At 51.0% G+C, this 20,484-nt stretch overlaps 1 protein-coding gene across 15 annotated transcripts; it reads left to right on the top strand.

The window, feature by feature from the left end:
• The first annotated feature begins 248 nt into the window (after positions 1 to 248).
• Positions 249 to 19,117, top strand: ZNF384 (zinc finger protein 384). 15 transcript variants are annotated; one of them, XM_065886778.1, is made up of 11 exons: positions 249 to 486; positions 1,401 to 1,460; positions 7,830 to 7,900; positions 8,189 to 8,426; positions 8,663 to 8,710; positions 8,914 to 9,247; positions 13,653 to 13,877; positions 14,577 to 14,759; positions 16,219 to 16,297; positions 17,064 to 17,222; positions 17,791 to 19,117. In XM_065886778.1, exons 3-11 carry the CDS (start codon positions 7,835 to 7,837, stop codon positions 18,154 to 18,156), a joined length of 1,698 nt encoding a protein of 565 aa, XP_065742850.1. In that variant the 5' UTR covers positions 249 to 486; positions 1,401 to 1,460; positions 7,830 to 7,834; the 3' UTR covers positions 18,157 to 19,117. The 15 variants fall into 15 exon arrangements, with proteins under 15 accessions (XP_065742850.1, XP_065742848.1, XP_065742853.1 ...); XM_065886776.1 differs by lacking the exons at positions 249 to 486; positions 1,401 to 1,460 and adding an exon at positions 10,091 to 10,183 and having other exon boundaries at positions 7,835 to 7,900; positions 17,791 to 18,156; XM_065886781.1 differs by lacking the exons at positions 249 to 486; positions 1,401 to 1,460; positions 14,577 to 14,759 and adding an exon at positions 10,091 to 10,183 and having other exon boundaries at positions 7,835 to 7,900; positions 17,791 to 18,156.
• The last annotated feature ends 1,367 nt before the right edge of the window (positions 19,118 to 20,484 follow it).

Raw genomic sequence — 20,484 nt, forward strand, 5'->3', positions numbered from 1 at the left:
TAGCTGCTCCCGGAAATGACTCGACCTTTGCATTTTCACCCCCCCCTTTCCCCATTGCCGCCCCCCCCAACATTGCTATTTCCCTCCCTCCCCCCTTTTCGTTTCCGGCGCTCCCGCCTTCTCTCAGCCGCGGCTCAACTCCGAGCCAGTGGGGGGAGGGAGGGAGGGGGCGTGGAGGAATCGGGGTTCTCGGGAGCACGAGCTGCGGCACCACTTCCGGGTGAGTGTTAGGGGAGGGAGGGAGGGAGGGGGCCACCCACTGCCTAGCGCCCCCGCCCTGCGGGTGTCTCGCGCACGATCCGTGCGTGTGAGTGTGTGGGTCTGCCTCGCGCCTAAAGTGCGTGCCCGCGCGCTCGCCTGGCGCTATCCCCCTCCCCTCGCCCCCTCCGGGTCCTCCCACTGCACTCTGCTCCCTCCTTCCCAGCAAACGCCGCCCCTCCCGCTCTTTGGCTCCGGCTCTGGCGCCGCCGCAGCCGTTGCCGCCGGGTGAGTCTCGCGCCGCTGCAGCCGGCGCGCGCCGAGCTCTCTGCTCCTTCCCCCTCCCCTTTTCCTTGGGGGGGGGCGGGGAAGGGGGGGTCCACGATGGGACTGTACGTGTGTCCGTCCCGGAACCGGAAGTGGTTGTGGAGGAGCGGGCGATGGGGAGGAATGGGGGGGTTTAGGGGGCGGGTGTCTGTCTGGTGGGTGGCAGAGTTCAGCTCCCTGGAGAGGAAGGAGGGGCGTCCCAAAGAAGGGTCTTAGAGGGAGGGGTGGTGGGCGACCTCAGGAGAAGGCGCCCAGGGGCTGTCTCAGGGCAGCGAAGGTGTTTGGGGGACAGCCGGGGTCTCCAGTAGCTAGACCACTGTGCAGGCTGAGGGAGGTACTTCTTGGCGCAGGGCCTTGGGTAGGCAGGGGCGAAGTCCTCGCGGCGGGGGGGGGGGAGGCCAGAGGAAGTGCCTGGGCCTGAACTGGCACTGTGCCTGACACAAGGGCTTATGCATCCCCCCCCCACACCCGGGTCCTCAGCTTTGCCTTCTGAGCCAATCCTTGGGAGGCAGGGACGCTTCTCTTCTTCCAGCTCTTCTGTTCTCTAACCGTCCCCACACACCCCCGCCCCCGCCTCCGGCTACCTGCGGCCCCGGGAGACCAAGAAGAACCAGTGTCTGAGCCCAGGGGTGGACCCCACGCACTGGTGGTAGAGTTCATCTTAGTTGCTGGGAATTGGATGTCTTTCCCTTGTATCCACATAGCGGGTGGCCCTGCACTGCTGTCTTTCTGTCCTTGCATCTTTGGATGGTTGGTCGGGGGTCCGCCTGCTTTCTGGACTGAGTGCTGGTGGTCAAAGAATTCCTGAGGTTCTCCACAGTTCTCCGGTGGCTGCACCCTTACCGGCCCCTGTAACCCAGACAATTTGTTTACAGAAAGTTCAGGAGCCCTGGAAAGGACAAGGAATAAGACGACAGGAGGAAGAGAGAGAGAGGGTAAGACAATTTGGTGCTAATGGCTTTTCCAGTTTTGGGGGGCGAAGGGGTCATAATCAAATGGCCCTTTTGCGGACAGCGTGACAGAATTGTTCAAGTAATAGCAATTGTAATACTGGTGTTTGCTGTAGGAGAAAAATCAGCCTCTTCGTATTATCTCTTGAGGATACCCAGGAAGTTTTGTGCGAAAGTTGGCACTGTACCCCATCACCTTCCATGCCCACCAGTCCTCAAGAAGAATGAGTTGTGAGATGCTCAAGTGAACTCACTAAGCAGTGTTGCATTGTGTCCAAAGGAGAAAGTTATTCTGCTTTGGAGATAAATGGGCCCTAGTTGCCATTGTAGCCTTTGTGGCATAGCTAATGGAATTGCTTTCTCGTGTTTAGAACAAGCAGAACTGAGTTTAGAGTGGAGTTTGTATCCTTAACGTTGCATCAGTGTTTGGAGTGGATCTGGTGAGTGATTAGAATCCGTGGTGTGATGTTATTTGAATTTGACGTGGCAGGGTGAAGTTTGGGGGAAAAAAACTGATTCGTGGGTAGTTTGAAATAAAATGGATAAAACTGTATGGAGTAGACTCCAGAAGTAGCTCTGGAAGAATTCAGAATATGAGGTTTGATGGTGATTGAGTTTTAGGTTGCCTGAAAATGACAATATATCAACTCAAGAGAGTTTGAGTTCAGAGCTTATAATCTTAGAGGTGTCTTCTGAGAACCAATTCCAGGCTGGTTTATAAAATTTATTACCCATAGGTTTCTGAGCCAAGTTGGTGATTAAATATTAGGTGCATATTCCCTCTTCTCCAGACTTTTTTTTTGGTTTGTTTTTTCTTTCCTGCCTCACAATGCGCAGGTCCGTCAGTTAATAGCGGAACGGGCAGGACAGGGGGAACCACTATGGCGTTCTCCCTGCAGGGTGCAGGTCCAGTGGTCCAGTGGTGCCCAGGGTAGAAGGTGCTGGCTCAGATTGCCAGCTTTGTGGTGGTAGTGGTCCTGTTGGTCTCTTTGGGCATGGTGTGATGGTCTTTCCCAGTAGAATTGGGATAAACCTGTTCTCAGTTATTCTGTACTTGGGAGAGTTCACAGTAGGAAGTCCCCAGATCCTATTGGGATGGCCCTCCTTGAATGCCCTTAGGACCTGAGAAAAAGATTTGTTTCCTAACTGAGGAGAAATGGTCCTGTGTGTTTCCTCACTTCAAGTCCTTAGCTAATATTGCAACCTTTCTGCAGTTGTGCATTTTGGAACCGTTTTTTTCAATAGAGTGTCCGAGATCCATGTGTCAAGTTCTTTCCTTTTTTCTTTTTCTTAATAATTTTTTTAGTTTTGACTGCGTTGGGTCTTCGTTGCTGCGCGCGGGCTTTCTCTAGTTGCGGCAGGCGGGGGCTACTCTTCGTTGCAGTGTGTGGGCTTCTCATTGCGGTGGCTTCTCTTGTCGCGGAGCACGGGCTCTAGGCACGCGGGCTTCAGTAGTTGTGGCTCGAGGACTCTAGAGCGCAGGCTCAGTAGTTGTGGTGCACGGGCTTAGTTGCTCCGCGGCATCTTCCCAGAGCAGGGCTCGAACCCGTGTCCCCTGCATTGGCAGGCGGATTCTTAACCACCGCGCCACCAGGGAAGCCCCTCCAGTTCTTTCTGTAGTTGAATTTGAGTTGGTTGTTCTTTGCATCTCTCTTTCTTGTTAGTGCTTCTTCTAGTTGGTGATTAGTAAGCTGGGGGCTATAGATCTGATACTTTTGGGTGGTTCCTTTATAATTATGTGGTCTCTATGTAATTTCTGCTAATTGTCACGAATAGTCCTCATCACATGGAAGTGTTTCTCTAACTCTCCTCAGGAGTACTTTGAGCATTTTATTCTTTTTCTTCTGTGTGTTGTCTCCATCTCAATTCCATGTGCCTTATGAATTTTTTAGGGGTTTGATGCTCTTCCATCCTCTACCCAAGTAGAAATTTAGGAGAGTCGTAAATTACTCAGAGTCATTTACTGATGTAGGGCCTAAACCTAGATTCTGGAAGCTTTGATTCCTCGGTCCATCCTCTGGCTACTAAATTGGGTTGGTGTATTCCATGATTTCCTAAAGGTTGGTTGTGTGAAAGAATGTTATTTTCTTGAGAAAAGAAAACCATGCTTTATTTTGGGGGGAAAAAATGTAAAAATTGTAAGTACCAGGAAAGAAGTGGTAGTCTTCAGTACTTCTACGAAAACTGCAGTGCTGGAGGCAGTGATGTCTTTATCCCTGGATGGCTGGTAGCACTGGGGAAGGATGAACAGATGGACAGAACTCTGGTGCAAGAGTTCAAGTCCTCCTATGTATTTCATGGACGTAACTTAATATTGTCTTTTTTCTTCACCTTCTCAGTCTTCCAAGATTTCTTTTGAGATTGGAAAAGGAGTATGTAGTTCCTGAACCTCTTGAAAGGAAAATGCTGTCCAACTTAATTATAGTAAACGTCCCTTCTTATTGGAGAACAGCAGAGGCATGGTGCGGTAGTAAAGTTGGAATTAGAACCCAGATTTTCAATCTGCCAACATCATCTTTCCACCTACTGTGTTTTTCCTTCTCTCCTGAGCTTTGGGGCTATAATAGAAGCCTGCCTCTTCCTTCCCAGTCTAGGGTAAACCCCTTCTGGTTTGTTTTTAATGTGTTGGCATAATCATCAAAACTGATGCTCTGTGGGGAGTTCCTGGTGGCCTAGTGGTTAGGATTCGGTGTTGTCACTACCATGGTCTGGGTTTTATCCCTGGTCGAGGAACTGACATCCCGCAAGATATGCGGTGTGGCCAAAATATAAAACAAACAAAAGAAAACTGTCACTCTGTGTAGAGATGAAGTTTCCCTGTAATATCATTACTTTCTTCGGGTTTTAAGAATGTTCATATGTGTGTACCTGGATGTCAGGATGGTTTGGTGGGCGTTCCTCCATGCGTGATAGAGAGTTGAAAGGAGAAGTGGTAAGACAACAGTTGGCAGGTATTTGAGTGAGCTGGTGCCAGGGCACCCTGTGACACAACCCCAGGGGGCGCCATTTACATCACATTCTGGCATCAGGACAGTGTTGACCCTTTCTCCGGTGTCATCCTGCAGGCGGATATTGCTTCCAGTTGGGCAAGCAGGGCTCCCCGTGCACCCGCTTTTGGGCTGATGTATTTATCAGGAGCCCACAGACACGTTTATCATTTTGTCCTAGGAGCGGCTGTGGTTCTGATCTTCAGCTTTGTTCTTTTAAGAACCAAAGCAGAGTGAGAGACTGGGTATCCAGGGAGGTGGAGGGGCCTTTTCTTCTATTTACCCCTTCTGGACATTCTGGCCTTTTAATTCAGACCCCATCATTCTAAAATCAGTTACCTTGGTGGCCAGGTGAGGTTTCACTGGATGTGGACAGAGAATACCATCTTTCACTGCATTTTGCTGTCATTGAAAACTTCGTTTTTGGTGTTTGCTTTTTTTTTTTTTTGGCAGCCATGCTGTGGCTTGTGGGATATTAGTTCCCTGACCAGGGATTGAACCTGGGCCCTTGGCAGTGAAAGTGTGGAATCCTAGCCACCGGACCACCAAGGAATTCCCTGAAAACTTCATTGTTGAAAGCATTTATTGAGAACTACCTGAAAAGTATATAGTCCGTTTCTGGAAATAGTCTAAATTCCGATTTGTGAATCAAGCCCCAGCAGCAGAGAGCATGTACTTGAGTTGGTCTCTTGTAGGACCCTTTTCTAGCTTGCTCTTTGGTCCTGGGTTCAGATCCCTGTCCTGCTATTTACTGTTTGCCTCCAGTTTCCTCATTTGAAAAATGGGTAACACAACATTATAAATCAACTATATTTCAGTAAAATGTTTTTTTAAAGAGAAAGAAAAAAGAAAAACAGGGATTGCACTGTCCTGCTTCATAGAATTGCTGTGGGATTAAATGGTGCGATGGTTGTAAAGTGCTCAGAACAGTACCTTGAACACAGTGGGCTCTTAATAGATGCTAATGGTGGTGGTGATATTGTCCTCCAAGTCACTTCGTGCCCCTTTGTAACAACCTACAGGCCATGTTTGACTCAGAAACTGCTTCCCCTGCACCCCTGGCAGGACACTAAGAGTGGATGTAGTTTGGGCATGGGGAGGAGCCTTGTTCGCCAGAATCCTGAGGACAGCCTTATTTTCAGGCTCTCAGTTCCTCCCTCCTAAATTTTCACATCCGTAATGCATTTACTTCCTTGTCTCTTTAGGGGGATAGTATGATTAGATCCTCCTTTCCTTTACTCTCCAGCCTGATTCTCTAGTGCATTTCCACCACAGCCGCCACCCTTGTTGATTTCATGCATCTCAGCTAGAAGGTTAGAGGGGTGGGGGCTGTGGGTCCCAGTCGGAGCCCTTGGCTTGGCTTTCAGGGTCCGTATGCGAAGTCTGCTGCCACTCGGTTCACCAAGTATGGAATTGCCTACTGGGTGATGGGTCCTGTCTTAGAACCTGGGGGCAGTTCAGGATGTGGCCCCTGCCTCCCCCAAAGCTGGGCAAGATCGGGTCCCCTTACACTGCCATCTCACTGTTTCTCAGCGTCCATTGCCTCCGGAGGGCCTGAGGCTCAAGGCCCTTTACAAAGCTGGCAGGGAACTGGGTGGCACCCGTGTGGAGAGTGTCTGGTTTTACTGTGTTTATAACTTGGGAAGCAGAATTGGTCTGTGCCTGACCCTCAGGGCATTTAAAGTTGAGTCTCATTTGTGTGAAGCTGTGGTAGTCACAGATTTGCTACTCTACTTTGCTACTTTTGGGGAAAAATAGGCTGAAATTCAGTTCTGCTTCCCTTTATAGGTTTTATGAAAATTCAGAGTGTTGTTCAGTAGAGCAAAAAACGTGATGAGACTTCTGGAGAAGGGCCAGGAACACCGTTACATTTAGAGTGAGATCTTTTGCTTCACTTCCTGTGCTGAAGAACTTTCCTGGTTTCCTTAGTCACTGCTTGAGACCCAGTCTCTCTGCCCAGTCCACCCACCCATCTCTTAGAATCCCTGGTGTCCCCCTGCAGCATGTCCTCAGTGGGACCATGTGTGTGACCAGGCTACAAGTCACAGCGTCCTGTAGTCCTTTTGCCCCTCCTGGAGCTCGGCCGCTCTTGGCCCGGGGCAGCGCCGCGGTGTTAATGTTTATCCCCTCACTTCCCCTTCCCACCCGTGCCCTCCCCCCGCTTCACCTGCCTCTGCCAGCCTGGATCTCTCCTGGTCCAGGCTTTTGGGAAGCTACTGTGGACCAATAGCCTGCAATTAAGCCTTGTTAGGAGAAGCGATCAGAGTATGAAAATGAGTGGTGGGATGCCTGGGTTCCGGACCCATCTGTGACTTGCAACGTGATTCTGAGGGATTCCTTTTCTTGCTCCTTATTCTTCCCTCCCCAGGTTTTAAGCTTACTTGTCATCCGCGTACAGAGGAGAACTTGAACTCTTAGAGGTATAGTGTTTGAGAACTACAGAGGAGTCTGGTAATGTGTGTGTGTTCTGACCCACCATTGTCCCTGTTCTAAATCCCTTTAGGTGGAGATCTGGGGTCCTGGTGCTGGAAACAGTCCCCCTTTTTTTTTTTTGGCCGTGCCATGTGGCTTGCAGGATCTTAGTCCCCCGACCAGGGATCGAACCCGAGCCCTTGGCAGTGAAAGCGCAGAGTCCTAACCACTGGACCGCCGGGAAATTCCCTAGAACCCCTTTTAAAACTGGTAACTCCTAGGTTCTTACTGGTCAGTCCAGTGTGTGTGGTACCCAGTGCAGCATCACAGATGTTCTCAGACCTTGGTGGGATCCATGGGGCGTGGTCCCCAGATATCATCTGGTACCCCAAAGACCTTGATTCTGATTCTTGCCAATTTCATTCTTTAATTCTCTTGGACATTTTGTATTCTGGCCTAGAACCTTTTCAGGCTACAGGGAAATATAGACATGTCAGTTGGAACCCTTGAAATTGTTTATTTCAAGGAAGATGGATTTGAGGGGTGAAAGGAGAGGAACAATGACAGGTACCCTGGCTGTTTTCAGGCCGATCGGTGACCTGCTTTGCGTGGGCCTTGGGTCCGAGCCTTCCTCTCTCAGGACTTCAATTTCTCTTTTTGTCAGCCAAAGAAAGAAATACCACTTCTGTTTATTTGGGGTACAGGAAACATTGTGTGGGTAAATGAGATGTGTGTAAGTTCTTTCACCAGCATCTGAACTGGGGTAGCCTCTGTTGGATGGGGATGTAGTGGTGAGTGGCTCTGACCAGCGGGACTAATATGCTAGATCCTGAGGCCTTGACTCCTCACTCCCAGCCCTGTGGGAAGAGACCCGGAGCTCCTCAGCGCCCCTTCGCCCTTGCTCAGCTGCTTCAGATGATTCCTGAGTGTGATGTGGTCTCGTTTCCTTCTTCAGGTAGAATGGAAGAATCTCACTTCAATTCTAACCCGTACTTCTGGCCTTCCATCCCCACGGTCTCAGGACAGGTACGTGGTGTTTGGTTTTTTGCTTCTGCTCCACTGGGTACTTTTTTCAGCTCTGAGTAGCAAGTCCTGTTACCGTGGACACTGAAGCAAGATAAATCCCATGCTGTTTCACCAGGCCCCCCATCGCTGAGAATTACACAGTGTTTCTGTTCAGCTTCTCTCTGGAAGCACAGATATTAACCACCCGCCTTTTGATCCCCACAGAGGATGGACAGTGTGAGGTGCCGAGGGAGCAGACAGACTCGGGACTCTCCCTCAGAGGCCACTGTCCTGTTCCGTTTCTTTCAGATTGAGAACACGATGTTCATCAACAAGATGAAGGACCAGCTGTTGCCAGAGAAGGGCTGTGGGCTGGCTCCACCCCACTACCCCACCTTGCTGACAGTGCCTGCCTCGGTGTCCCTGCCCTCGGGCATCAGCATGGACACAGAGTCCAAGTCAGACCAGCTGACCCCACATAGCCAGGCATCCGTTACCCAGAATATCACGGTGGTCCCTGTGCCGTCGACAGGACTGATGACCGCTGGTGAGCACCCTCTGCTCTTCTCCAATCTGAGGTGTTGATCCTCCACGATCAGTACCCCAGGCTGGAGGGCGCCAAGGACATGGGGAGTGGGATATGTGTTTGATTACTCAATCAGATTTTTATTAAGTGCCTACTGTGTGCCTAGCAATGCGCTAGGCATTGTGGGCGATACAAAGAAGTAGAAGATGCGGTCCCTGCCTTTGAGGAGGTGACATTCTTTCCTTCTCTGAATCAAGGAGTCTCCTGTTCTCAGAGGTGGAGAAGAGAAGGGAGTCAATCAAGGGGTAAATCTCACTGTTACTGGGGGCGGGGTGGGGACAGGGGTTAGGAGACCGTTGTCTTTCTACAGGGTTTGGGGTTTCCTGTATACTCTGGGCGGGGGGGGCGGTGGTGAGGGGTTAAATAGACCATGATCTGGGGAAAATGACGTAGGACTAGGATCCGGACTGGGCAACATGACACCATCTCCTTTTTCTCACAATCCTAGGTCCCGGCTTGGTTATCACATCCCCCTCAGGCTCCCTCGTGACCACAGCCTCGTCAGCTCAGACCTTCCCCATTTCGGCTCCCATGATTGTCTCAGCTCTTCCCCCTGGCTCACAAGCCCTGCAGGTGGTCCCTGACCTCTCTAAGAAGGTAGCATCGACCCTAACAGAGGAAGGAGGCGGCGGCGGTGGCGGCGGCGGCACTGTGGCCGCTAAGCCCCCCCGGGGCCGAAAGAAGAAGCGGATGCTGGAATCGGGGCTTCCCGAGATGAACGACCCTTACGTCCTCTCCCCTGAGGATGACGATGACCATCAGAAAGACGGCAAGACCTACAGGTGAGGATCAGAGCCGGGCAGGGTGGGGTGCGGTTCTCTCAGCTTCCCTGCCCCCATCGGGCTCCGCGCTCCGGCAGCTTCCGCCTCGGATCCACGTGCATGTCAGGTGTTCTGTTGAGGGTTAGGACGGTGGAGCTTCTGGCCCTTCTCTGGCTCCTCTTCCCCAGGATGCAGACCCATTTCACCCCTTCCTTCTTTGAGGTCTTCAGCATTGACTTATTTTGGGGTGACGTAATGGAATTTCTTTCTTGTAATGAGGCTTTAGACTGGGTTTGAGACTCTTGTCTCCATCTCCTTTTTGGTTTCTACATTTTCCGTTTCTATTTTTTCAAGAAACATTTCTGGTAAGCCCCTAACCTTAACCAGTGTGCTCTCCACCGGTTCTTGGGCCGTATTTGAGGATTGAGCCTGCCTGACCCTGCATGGTTGGGATGATGGGAGGGGTCTGTATAAAAAGGTGGAACGAATAGGATACCTCCCCTTCCCCCTGTGGAATATATGCTTGTGAGATGGCTGTTTTCTCACTTTCTCATTCATGGAAGTTCTTTTGATCCTCTACTTCCTTTAAGTCGTCCATTGCCAAAAAGCATTATAAGCATATTTGCATGTGGTACTATATGAAAATAATTACGTATCTAAACTCCCTGCCCTTTGAAAGGTGGAAATCTTTTAATCCCCTTGAGAACCGTCAAGGGCCCTAGTGGGTTTGGGGAGTCTGGTCCCAGTGTACAGAGTGGAATAGCCACCGTCACAGCTTTGACACAGACAGGGGTAGATGTGCATGGCTGGGAGACTGGGTCTGTCCTTAGTGTACCGAGATGGGCAATGTTGTTCCCATTTTAGGAGCGAAGGGAACTGCGGCACAGGAAATGGACAGAGCCTTGGGCTCATGGATTCAGTTCCCGGCTCCACCACGAACTTGCTGTGTGACCCTGGGCAAGTCCTTTTCCCCTCTCTGGGCCTCAGTTTCCTCATCTGTAAAATGGGGAGAATTCTGTTTATGCCTCCCAGCTGTTGGGAGTTATATATCAAATGAGATTTGAAATGTTGGGAACTTCGAAAGAGATGAGAAATAGTCATCATTTAGCATTTACTTTTATGTGTTGTACACTTCTACCATGGAGAGTTCAGAGCGTTTAAATCCGTCTTTGTAAGTCAAAATGAGGGGAGTGTTGCTATGCAGAAAGTATTGAGCACTGCAGAGTTCCAGCTCATAATCTGAAAGTTCACTGCAGCTTTATTATTACAGGTGTACCCCCCTTATACAGTAAAAGTGTTCCTGAGCAATGTTTACATCATATCATACTATAAAGGTACTTGACAAGTTTGGTTCATTTAAAGATATCATACATTCAATAAAATGAAAATCCCTTTTAAATTTATTTTGTAGAAATTTGGATTTTTATGTGTTGGCTTAAAGTGAGGTCATTGTGACATGGAGCTACACCTGAACAAGACCGGTTGTTGCAGGAACGGTGGGGGGGCTCCCTGACACTCTGTAGGGCCCTTCACGTGGATCAGCGTCATCTGGTTCTGCCAAGGTTTCTCTCTCTTTGTCTTCCGGACGCACATTAAAGCTATTTCTGGACTTCCCACACTGCATGTGCAAAGAAATGTGAATGTACAATTGGAGGGCAGCCCTGATAGGATTTTCCACACACTACCTCCAGGTGACTAAAGAGAACTCTGGATTTAAGGGGGATCGATTATGTTATAGGTAAATGGAATTTCTTCAGAAACTCAGAACTCTGGGCTCCAAAGGAATCTTTTTAGTCATGAGGAGTCCCTGTTTCGATACAGGTGTGGGTCAACCACATCCATTCCTGTGGTCTGTGGCATTTGACTGGGTATTGGGGGAACTGGGTTCTTTTTCTCTGGGCAAGTCAACTTATTTCTAGTAAAATTTGAAGACCAGTCATGGCCCTCATCTATCCTGTGGAAATGTTTTGAGGGAAAATCAGAGTATCTGAAAGTGTTTTTGAACATCTTAGGGAAAAAGGCGTTGATAATTCACTTCAAAGCGGTTACTGTAACCAAGGCCATTGCCTTGCAGGTCTCCAAGGGAGCACCCTTGTGGTGTCAGGTGTGAATGGTGCCCCCTGGAGCTGTGCGCCCAGCGACACGGCCACAGCTCTCCTAATCGGGTTTCTTTCCCAGCACCTGACATCTTGTATTAGGCTTGTACTTATTTGGCTTCTCTGTAGTTTCAGTGTTTAAACATTCCTGGCAGATGATAGGATGGTCCAGCTTCCCCCTGGATACCTCTAGTGTGAGGAGTCTTAAGGTTAGGTGAGAATGAATCACTGTTCGCCCTTTGGCAAATTGCTTTACCTGTCTGAGCCTTTGTGCTCCTGTCTGTAGAACAGGGATAGTACTTGCCAGGTTGTTTTAGGGAACGGAAACAATGTGTTTAAAGGACCTGATTGGAGCCCGGCAGCGTCAGGCACAACAATAGGTGGCACCTCTTGCTACCACCATTACTGTGTTATCGTTACGATTATCCCCTCTGGAGACAGCTCATGTTGTTGCCAGTCCATTATCGATGAGTTTAAGTTTTGCAGATTCTTCCCTCGTTGAAAATTTTGAGGAAGAGGGTTATTTTCTCTTCTATAACTAATTTCAGGTTAAGGGGTGCAGTTATGTGTTCAGCATTCACAGGCAAACTAATGAGGTTTTGCTTGAGCTAAAATCACTCCACCTGTCTGAGAAATCTTAGTGGAGGGAAGCTATTTTGTAACTCTAGTGCAGTTCCTCTCCAAGTGACAATGTGTCTAGTTTTCTAACCTCAGTTTTAGTGAAATATATAGTAGCAGTGCTGCTAACATTAATGCAGTTTTATTGTTAGAGAATGCTTGGCTTACCATTGACTATCCTGGGTGTTTGCTGGCCCTTTTGGGGGCAGTTATTTATCTCTCCATTTTACAGACCAGAAAATTGAGGTCTAGATTGATGAGCAAGCCTGTAACTGAACCCTGAGTAGAACCCCAGTGTCCAGACTTCTGTTGGCTGTGTCCTTTGGACCCTGCTAACTATAAACAGAACCTCCCACCCTCCCACACAATGGTTGGGCATCCCAGACAACAGCCAGGGGTTGGTAAACAGGTAATCAGATTTCTTTCAGAATTATCAAGTGACTAGAGAACTAGAAATTGGCCTCAATGATTGGATTTTTAATGGAAGCATTAATACAGGAACCATACCCCCAAGTAACAGTGGTCTCTTCTTCTCTGAGGAGCTCAGAGTTCTTTTTAGTCTGCGTCTCAGTTATTCTCTGAATATTCTCTTGGGACCAGGAAAAAAGCAGAAGTCACCCTTCACCATCCTAAGCCCCTCCTAGAGAGAGAAGTTGTGGGGGGGACCCAGAGAAGAGGGACTTGCCCCAGTGGCCTGGCTTCTACATTGTGTGCTGGTGAGTTGTTTGAGTGATAGGGTTCCAGCTCACATATAGATAGCTTTCGCCCAGTAAAGTCTGAATAGCTGTGACTTATCTTGCCCACAGGCCTCCTTATTTGATATTGTTGGGCAGTATCAGAGCAGGAAGAAGGATTACCAGCTCAGATGATGCATGAAAGTGTATTCGGATGATACTGTTGTCAACCCGAAGTGCTGGCGTTGAGCTAGGAAAGAGGAAAGGTTTAGCGGGGAAGCTCGGTATTTTGCCAGTCTTTTTTTTCTCCTTCATATTTGAGGGATACAACCCACTCCAGCAGTTACCTTGGCTCGTTGCGGAAGTAATTCTCACTTGATTGCCAGGGGGCCGGGGGACGGGGGGAGTCGGTGGAACATCAGATCCAGAGCGGAGGCTGGACATGTGGTTTGGGAAAGCCCCCTCCAAATAACCCTGATAATTCTTACCTCATCCCTCTAGAAATCACTGGCAAAAAGGAGAAAATCTGAGAGAAGACAGTTACCTGAGGAGACAGGAGAAAAGTCCTCTGAGGAATCTAGTCAGTTTGTCCTCATTGTCACCTCAGGAGCTTGAGGATTACCTGAGGGATGTACTTTCTCCACGGGAAACTGGGGAAAGGGGTTCTTCAGAAGTCTGAAGTCAAGTTACAGGCAGAAGGAAGACAGAGGCTAGGTGATATTCCTGGTCCGGTGAAAGCCGTGTCAGCCCAGGGCCCGTAATAAGATTTTCCTGTCTTACCTGGTTGAATTCTTGTTTGTGTACACACTTAGGGAGTCCAGGCATTTCAGCAAACACTTATTAAATACTTGTGTTGGGCTGTATTAGAAGGGCAGACTGTAAAGATAGATAAAATAGAGCTCCTCCTCTCGAGGGCCTCGCATTGTCGCTGGAATAGAAGAGAGATCAGATAGGTTGGCATCTTTGGAAGTGGAGGGGCGGGTTCAGCAACGCCCTCACGGTGGGCAGGGTCCTAACCGCTGCCCTCCCTTGGCCCAGGTGCCGGATGTGCTCCCTGACGTTCTACTCGAAGTCGGAGATGCAGATCCACTCCAAGTCACACACCGAGACCAAGCCTCACAAGTGCCCACACTGCTCCAAGACGTTCGCCAACAGCTCCTACCTGGCCCAGCACATCCGTATCCACTCGGGGGCCAAGCCCTACAGTTGTAACTTCTGTGAGAAGTCCTTCCGCCAGCTCTCTCACCTCCAGCAGCACACCCGGTAAGGCTGCTTTCAGTCTCCCCCCGACTCCCTGCCGTGGACCCCTCACCCCGAGGCCACATGGCCCACGCCTCCTCTTTTCTCCACGTTTTCTTTTGTCCCTTTCAACTCTGCCCTTTGGGAGCCTCGATTCTCTCCCACTGCTGTCTGTGAAAACTAAACTGCGTTCCCCTGCAGCCTGGGGGTGGTGCCTGGAACATTGTGCTCTCCGGTCCCAAGGTCTGCAACGATTTATGTGGCTTCTCTCTGTGTCTGTGTTCGGAAATCTTCTGCAGAGCAGGCCCTGCTTTTACTATATGCGTCAGTTCAGAGCCAAGGTGTGCATTCAGCCTCAGGTCCATGGGGGACAGGCGGTGTTGGTCTTTGTTCAAATTACTGTTTGGAAGCAGGGTGTCTGTGGTGAGTGTGTAACCTTGGCACAAAGCAGAGGGCTGACGAGACCGAAATCTTTAAGGTTACAGGAGCCAGGGGTGCAGCTCTTCATCATCTCACTGCCATTCTAGCCACCGACTTAAGATGAGCAGCAACCTAGATGTGGGTGTCCTCTTCACGAGCCTCTCCAGGCCGGCGCGGGTTTGTGGGGGAGGGAGGAAGGGGTGCTGTCATCCGTCAAGCAACATCATTTCACCCAGCGGAGAGCTGAGCCCGTGGTGTCGAACCGCTCCCTCCTCCCCCCTTCCCTCCTCTCCTCTCCGGCAGGATCCACTCCAAGATGCACACGGAGACCATCAAGCCCCACAAGTGCCCGCACTGCTCCAAGACCTTCGCCAACACCTCCTACCTGGCCCAGCACCTCCGTATCCACTCGGGGGCCAAGCCCTACAACTGTTCCTACTGCCAGAAGGCCTTCCGCCAGCTCTCCCACCTCCAGCAGCACACACGGTAAGGGAGAGTGGCGGGCTACTGCCCCCGCCCCGCTGGCATGCCCTCCCCACCCCCGCCCCGGACACACACAACAACCCGCATGCGGGGGGCGGGGGAGAGACCCGGCTGGAGGAGAGAGCTGGCCGGAGGAGAGCACAGCTGGCATCTGGGAGGAAGACCAAGCAAGACTGGAGACGCAAGCGGACGCTCAGAGAGCCTTTCTGGGGCAGAAGCAGCGCCGAGGAGACACAGTGACTGTGGGACATTTCCCTGATCCGAGGGAGGAGGAAACTCACTGGGAGCAGAGCCGACGTTTCCTTCCCTCATTTCCCTCCCTGGAGACACCTGTGCACACATCCTGCAAGATTCTCGATGCCAAAGCAGGGCCACTTGGTCGGAGAAGACCATGCCTCTAGCCCTTAGGGCACCGATTATGAACGGGAGGAGGTATAATCAGACTTCAGCTGGGTACCAACTCAGCGACACCTACAGCACCAAGCGAGGCTCCAAGGATTGCCAGGGGTACGGGAGAGAACAAAGCGCAGCGTAAATGTTCACAGAGAACCGGCAAATGAGACGAAAATGCTCGTACTCCGTAAGGATGCGTCCTTTGTCCCGTGAGTCTGGAGTGGCTCGGAGGTGAGCCTGCCTCCTGGAAGAGCTGATGGTCTCCTTCAGTGGGATCTCAAGTTGAGCTGGAGTCCAGACTCCTGCTGGCTACAGGTCTCCTCTCCCGGCTGCTTCTGGAGGTGGCAGTCCCTCTTAAAGTGGTCCGACAGCTTGCTTCTCGAAGAGGAGGAATCGGGCTTTCCTCACAAGGAGACGTGTCCTGCGAGGTTTTCAGGATTTCATGCCCGGGATCTCGAAAAGCACCTGGTCACAGAGATGCTTCTGAAGTCCCTGCCGAGGAGCAGGGGTCTGCCAACTTTCAAGTCCTTGGCTCGTCTCAGCAGAGGGCCCTATAGTGTTTGGAAAGAGGTCAGATCAGTACTAAACTCGGCATTTCCTGCCGCTAGGGGCTGAGCTGGGAAAAGCCCCAAGGAGCTTCCACCAGCATCGACGTTGCTGCCGCCCTTCACAGTTCGCATAACTCTGTGCTTTTCTTTGACCCCAGAACTTGCTCTGGGATTGGTGCTAAGGCTGAAGGGGTAGTTTCTGGCTGTGTGTTGGGGGCCAAGGGAGAAGTGTTATGTGTTTCTTTTTTCTCGCCGTGTGTTTATCTCACGTTTCTGAACTCTCGTGAGGGCCGGTGACCGTAGGAGCTGCCTTGGCTGCCAAGCCCCCGGCCCTCCGCCAGCAGAGAGGAGCCCAGCTTGAGCGGAGTGGTGCGGGCAGCGAGCAGCAGTCGGGCCCGCTGGCCTGAGCCGGCGTCTCCTGGAGACCCACCCTGTGCTCCCAGAGGAGGCCCGTTAAGGCGCTGGTCCCTGAGCGGCCTTGCTGATGTCCTTCCCCTTTCTTCTTCTCTCGTCCCGTGCAGAATCCACACCGGGGATAGGCCGTACAAATGTGCACACCCGGGCTGCGAGAAAGCCTTCACACAGCTCTCCAACCTGCAGGTAGGTGTTCCACCCTCCACACGAGGCCTTGAGTCTAAGACTTGGGGTCACAGTGCCGTTTGACTGGTACAGTGGTTCTCAAGCTTTTTCAGGCCGCTTTACGTTCTTAACAGTCACTGGGGAGCCCAAAGAGCTTTCGTTGATGTGGGTACCACCTAATTACGTAGACATTAGGAAACTGAAAAACGATTTAGTAATTTGTTTAAAAATAACAAACCCCATTGTACATTAACATAAATAACATATCTCTTAACCTCCCTCCCCGCAAAAAGCCTAGTGAGAAGAACGGCATTGCTTTATGTTTATGCACGCTTCTCTAATGTCTGGCTTACCAGAAGATAGATTCTCTTGTCTGCTGCGTTCAGTCTTTACGATACTACACGTCGTGTAATCTCTGTATAGTCATGAAAGAATGAGAGTGAAAAGGCAAACGGTGTCATCTTATTATTATTATTTTGAAAATAGTTTTGACCTCGCGGGCCCCCTGAAAAGGTCTTGGTGTCCCCTGGCAGTCCCCATGCCTCCCTTTGAGAACCACTGGACTAGTGGGACCAGGCGTAGCCGCCATTCTGACTTTAAGGATCCTGCCTGATGCTGCTTCCCTTAGCTGGTAGCGTCTGAAGCTTCATTTGAAGCAATTTCTTCTGCCTTCGGATGTAGGAGAACCCAGGAGGCCTGGCGCCCAGCCCAGGGCTTTCCATTAAGGTCAAGGAGGCAGGAGGGCGGAGTCTGGTGCAGCCGTCCTGATTTCTCCTTGTTTTCTCAGTCCCACAGGCGGCAGCACAACAAAGATAAACCCTTCAAGTGCCACAACTGTCACCGGGCGTACACGGACGCGACCTCGCTGGAGGTGCACCTGTCCACGCACACGGTGAAGCACGCCAAGGTGTACACGTGCACCATCTGCAGCCGGGCGTACACGTCGGTGAGTGCTCGGAGCCCCCCCCCCCCCGCGCGCACGCGGCTTCACCCTGCCTTTCCGATAAAGAGCTGCTGCACTGAATACACCCCATCCATCCCTGGCTCCCCCTTGCCGGGATCAGTAAAGAGAACAGAAATTGAACAGGCGCAGAGTTGAGGATTTGGGGGATGCCTGGACCCTTAAGCCTATAGCGATTGCTCAGCAGTGATCCTTCATTTTACTTAGACACAGGACAAAAGAAAGCGTCTTGAAATTGTGAGAGACGAGAGATTTCAGTTAGATGTTTTCCATTAGACTCCAGAAAAAGGTGGTCAGGTTGTTCCATTCAGAGATCTTTGAGAAAGTGACAGCTTTCCCCGTGCCAGCTGAATGCCCACGGTTACCCTAAAGGTCCCCCCCAACCTTGTCCACCCGGTGCGAGCTCTGAAAGTGGCTCGTGGGGAGAACCTGCGTGGCTCCAGAGCACCTCTGTATAAGTGTCGTTCTGTTCAAGGTAACAGCCCAGGGTGCTGGTTACAGGGAGCCTCCTTCCTTCTCTTTCTTCCCTCAACCCCTCTTCCATCCCCCTCAGGAAACGTACCTGATGAAGCACATGCGCAAACACAACCCTCCTGATCTCCAGCAGCAGGTGCAGGCGGCGGCGGCGGCGGCGGCAGTGGCCCAGGCCCAGGCCCAGGCTCAAGCGCAGGCCCAAGCGCAGGCCCAGGCCCAGGCCTCCCAGGCTTCGCAGCAGCCACAGCAGCAGCCGCCACAGCCTCCGCACTTCCAGTCCCCGGGGGCGGCCCCCCAGGGCGGGGGTGGCGGGGACAGCAACCCCAATCCCCCGCCCCAGTGCTCCTTCGACCTGACCCCCTATAAGACGGCAGAGCACCACAAGGACATCTGCCTCACCGTCACCACCAGCACCATCCAGGTAGAGCACCTGGCCAGCTCGTAGAGACCTGTGCTGCCGCCCCCCGGGGAGAGGGGAAAGAGGCTCTGGTCCCTTCTTTCTCCAGCTCCTCTTGGTGGGAAAAGTCCTCTTCTTCCTTGACAGGCCACGGCTCCATCTCCTTGGGCCTCAGGCATGGCCTTCTCTCACAGGATACCATCCTTATTGTCTCAGCTCCTCTTCCGAAGGGACGTCAGCCCTCCTGAGTGGCAGAGGAGTACTGAGCTGGTCGCGTAATCCAGCAGCCTCCCGCCTAAGCGTAGCTTCTAACATCGGGGGTTGGTGCTCAGGGGAGGGGTTTGCTATGACCTCATAGAGACTTTTCCAGCGTGGGCACTTACTCTCTCCTCACCCTCGTAATCCTCCAAGCTCGGGCTGACAGGACTAGAGGCTGGCACTCCCAGACGGCACAGAGGAGGGAGCCCTAAATGCAAGCAGCCTCCTGTTCTGTTCTTGCCTGCGAAAGAACAGAGGTTCCTCCCGTGCCCCTGTCCCTGGGAGCCGTTTTCTTCCCCTCATGATCTCACTTCACTTCCTACCTGATGCTGGAGGGAGGTCTGGGGCGGGTCAGACCCCCTTTATTTGTAAAGGGGCAAGGGCCGAGATGTGGTCCCCAAGGGGCCGGAGATCCCCAAAATGGCCGACGGTGGCTTAGAAGTGTGGGTTATGGTTTTCCTTGGAGCCTCTCCCCTTCTCTGCCAGCCGAGGCCCTGTGCTCAGTCTCCCGTCCCCAACCTAAGGAGCTGCGGGTTCTTTATGAAACCCCACGATAAGGGGGCTGCAGAGAAGGGAGAGTTCGGGGCAGATGCAAGGACTGGACTTAGCTCCCTAGGTGCCACGGTCAGTTGCCGGACACGGATTTATATATAAATATATATATATAAATATATATATACCCACTCATCACGGCCATCTTTGTTGTAACCATTTCTGTGTTTATAAATGCATTATCTCTGAGAATTTTCATATTTGATGTTTATTTTTGTCCCTTTTGTTTTTCTCCACCCTGTCTTCTGGCCAATGGCATTTTTATTTCCTTTCGTCTTTTTTTTTTTTTTTTTTTTTAAATCATGGCAGATTTCAGAGAAAAGAGAAAATGGAAAAAAAAATCAGGAAACCAGTTGTTATAAAGTAATTTAAAATGAGGAAAAAAAGAAAAACTTATGTACAAAACCAAGGGGTGTTTTTAGAACCTTGTATAGAAATAAATTCGTGTAAAAGGATCAGAGGCAGTGGAGCTACTGATGTGAGTATAAGCGTGGGAAACAGCTATTTGGGGAGATGTTCAAGGCCAGTACTAAGGATTTACAGTAGAGTGTACGAACGGTAAGAACGAATGCTGTGTGATGGGGGCTGTGTGTGTATCCCTAGCCACAGAAGGGCACAACTTTGAAATCTCTGAAGTGAAATCTTGGTTTATGAGGGTTCCTACATACAAATCCCGCTGTGAGGACTGTGTCGCCTAAGGTGTAAGAGCAGGGTTCAGTCGTGTGTTAACAAAATACCTCGAAGCTCTCCCTATCCAGGGAATGGAAGCACGGCCTCCTGGAAGGACCTGCACTGCTGCCAGAGCACCTGTGGGCTCAGTGCTAATTCCAGCTGGCATATCCTGTGGCACCTAAAACCAGAGGTTTCCAGTGGTGGAGCCCATAACCGGGATTGAAGAATGAAACAGGACAGTTGTAGTGCTGAGGGGCAGAGCAGGGGCGGGAAACCGGGACTTCCGCCCTGGCTCTCCCATCAACCAGTGTCGGCCGCAGTGCTTCTTCAGCTGTTAAATGAAGGGATTGGGCTAGATCGCCTCCAAGATTCCTGAAAATTAAAAATCTTTTAAGCACTGAAAAAGTTGTGACAAAGCTCCCACGTCTGACAACGTGGCCATCCTGTGTGGGACTGCTGGGCAGCCACGCTCATTGGCTGGTGGCGTGTGGCTAGGCAATGAGACAACACCTCTTAGCTTTAGGGCTCGGGCTCTTGTGTGGGCATCCAAGATAGTCTCAGTCCGTGGTGTGATACTAACGACTGTATCACATATGACCGAACGTGCAGTGTGTGTTTCCCGCATATTTACTACGTTTCCCCCTGTTCTCACCAACTGTTGAATTGACATTGAGAGCCCTACCTTCATCACAGGTATTACAACCAGCATCTCTTTTGAAGGGTACCCCCACACTTCAACAGCAACAACCCTATGAAGTAAGCAGGATTCCAGGCATTTTGATAGACAAGGAAATGGGCACGGAGTTTAGATAATCCAAGGGTCTGCCGCTTGCAACTAGAGGGACGTCTTCTAGATTCTATTGCTCTATCTACCACCTGCTCAGTAGTAAACCT

The sequence above is a fragment of the Phocoena phocoena genome, chromosome 11 (assembly GCF_963924675.1).
Source record: "Phocoena phocoena chromosome 11, mPhoPho1.1, whole genome shotgun sequence".
Classification (NCBI taxonomy): domain Eukaryota; kingdom Metazoa; phylum Chordata; class Mammalia; order Artiodactyla; family Phocoenidae; genus Phocoena; species Phocoena phocoena.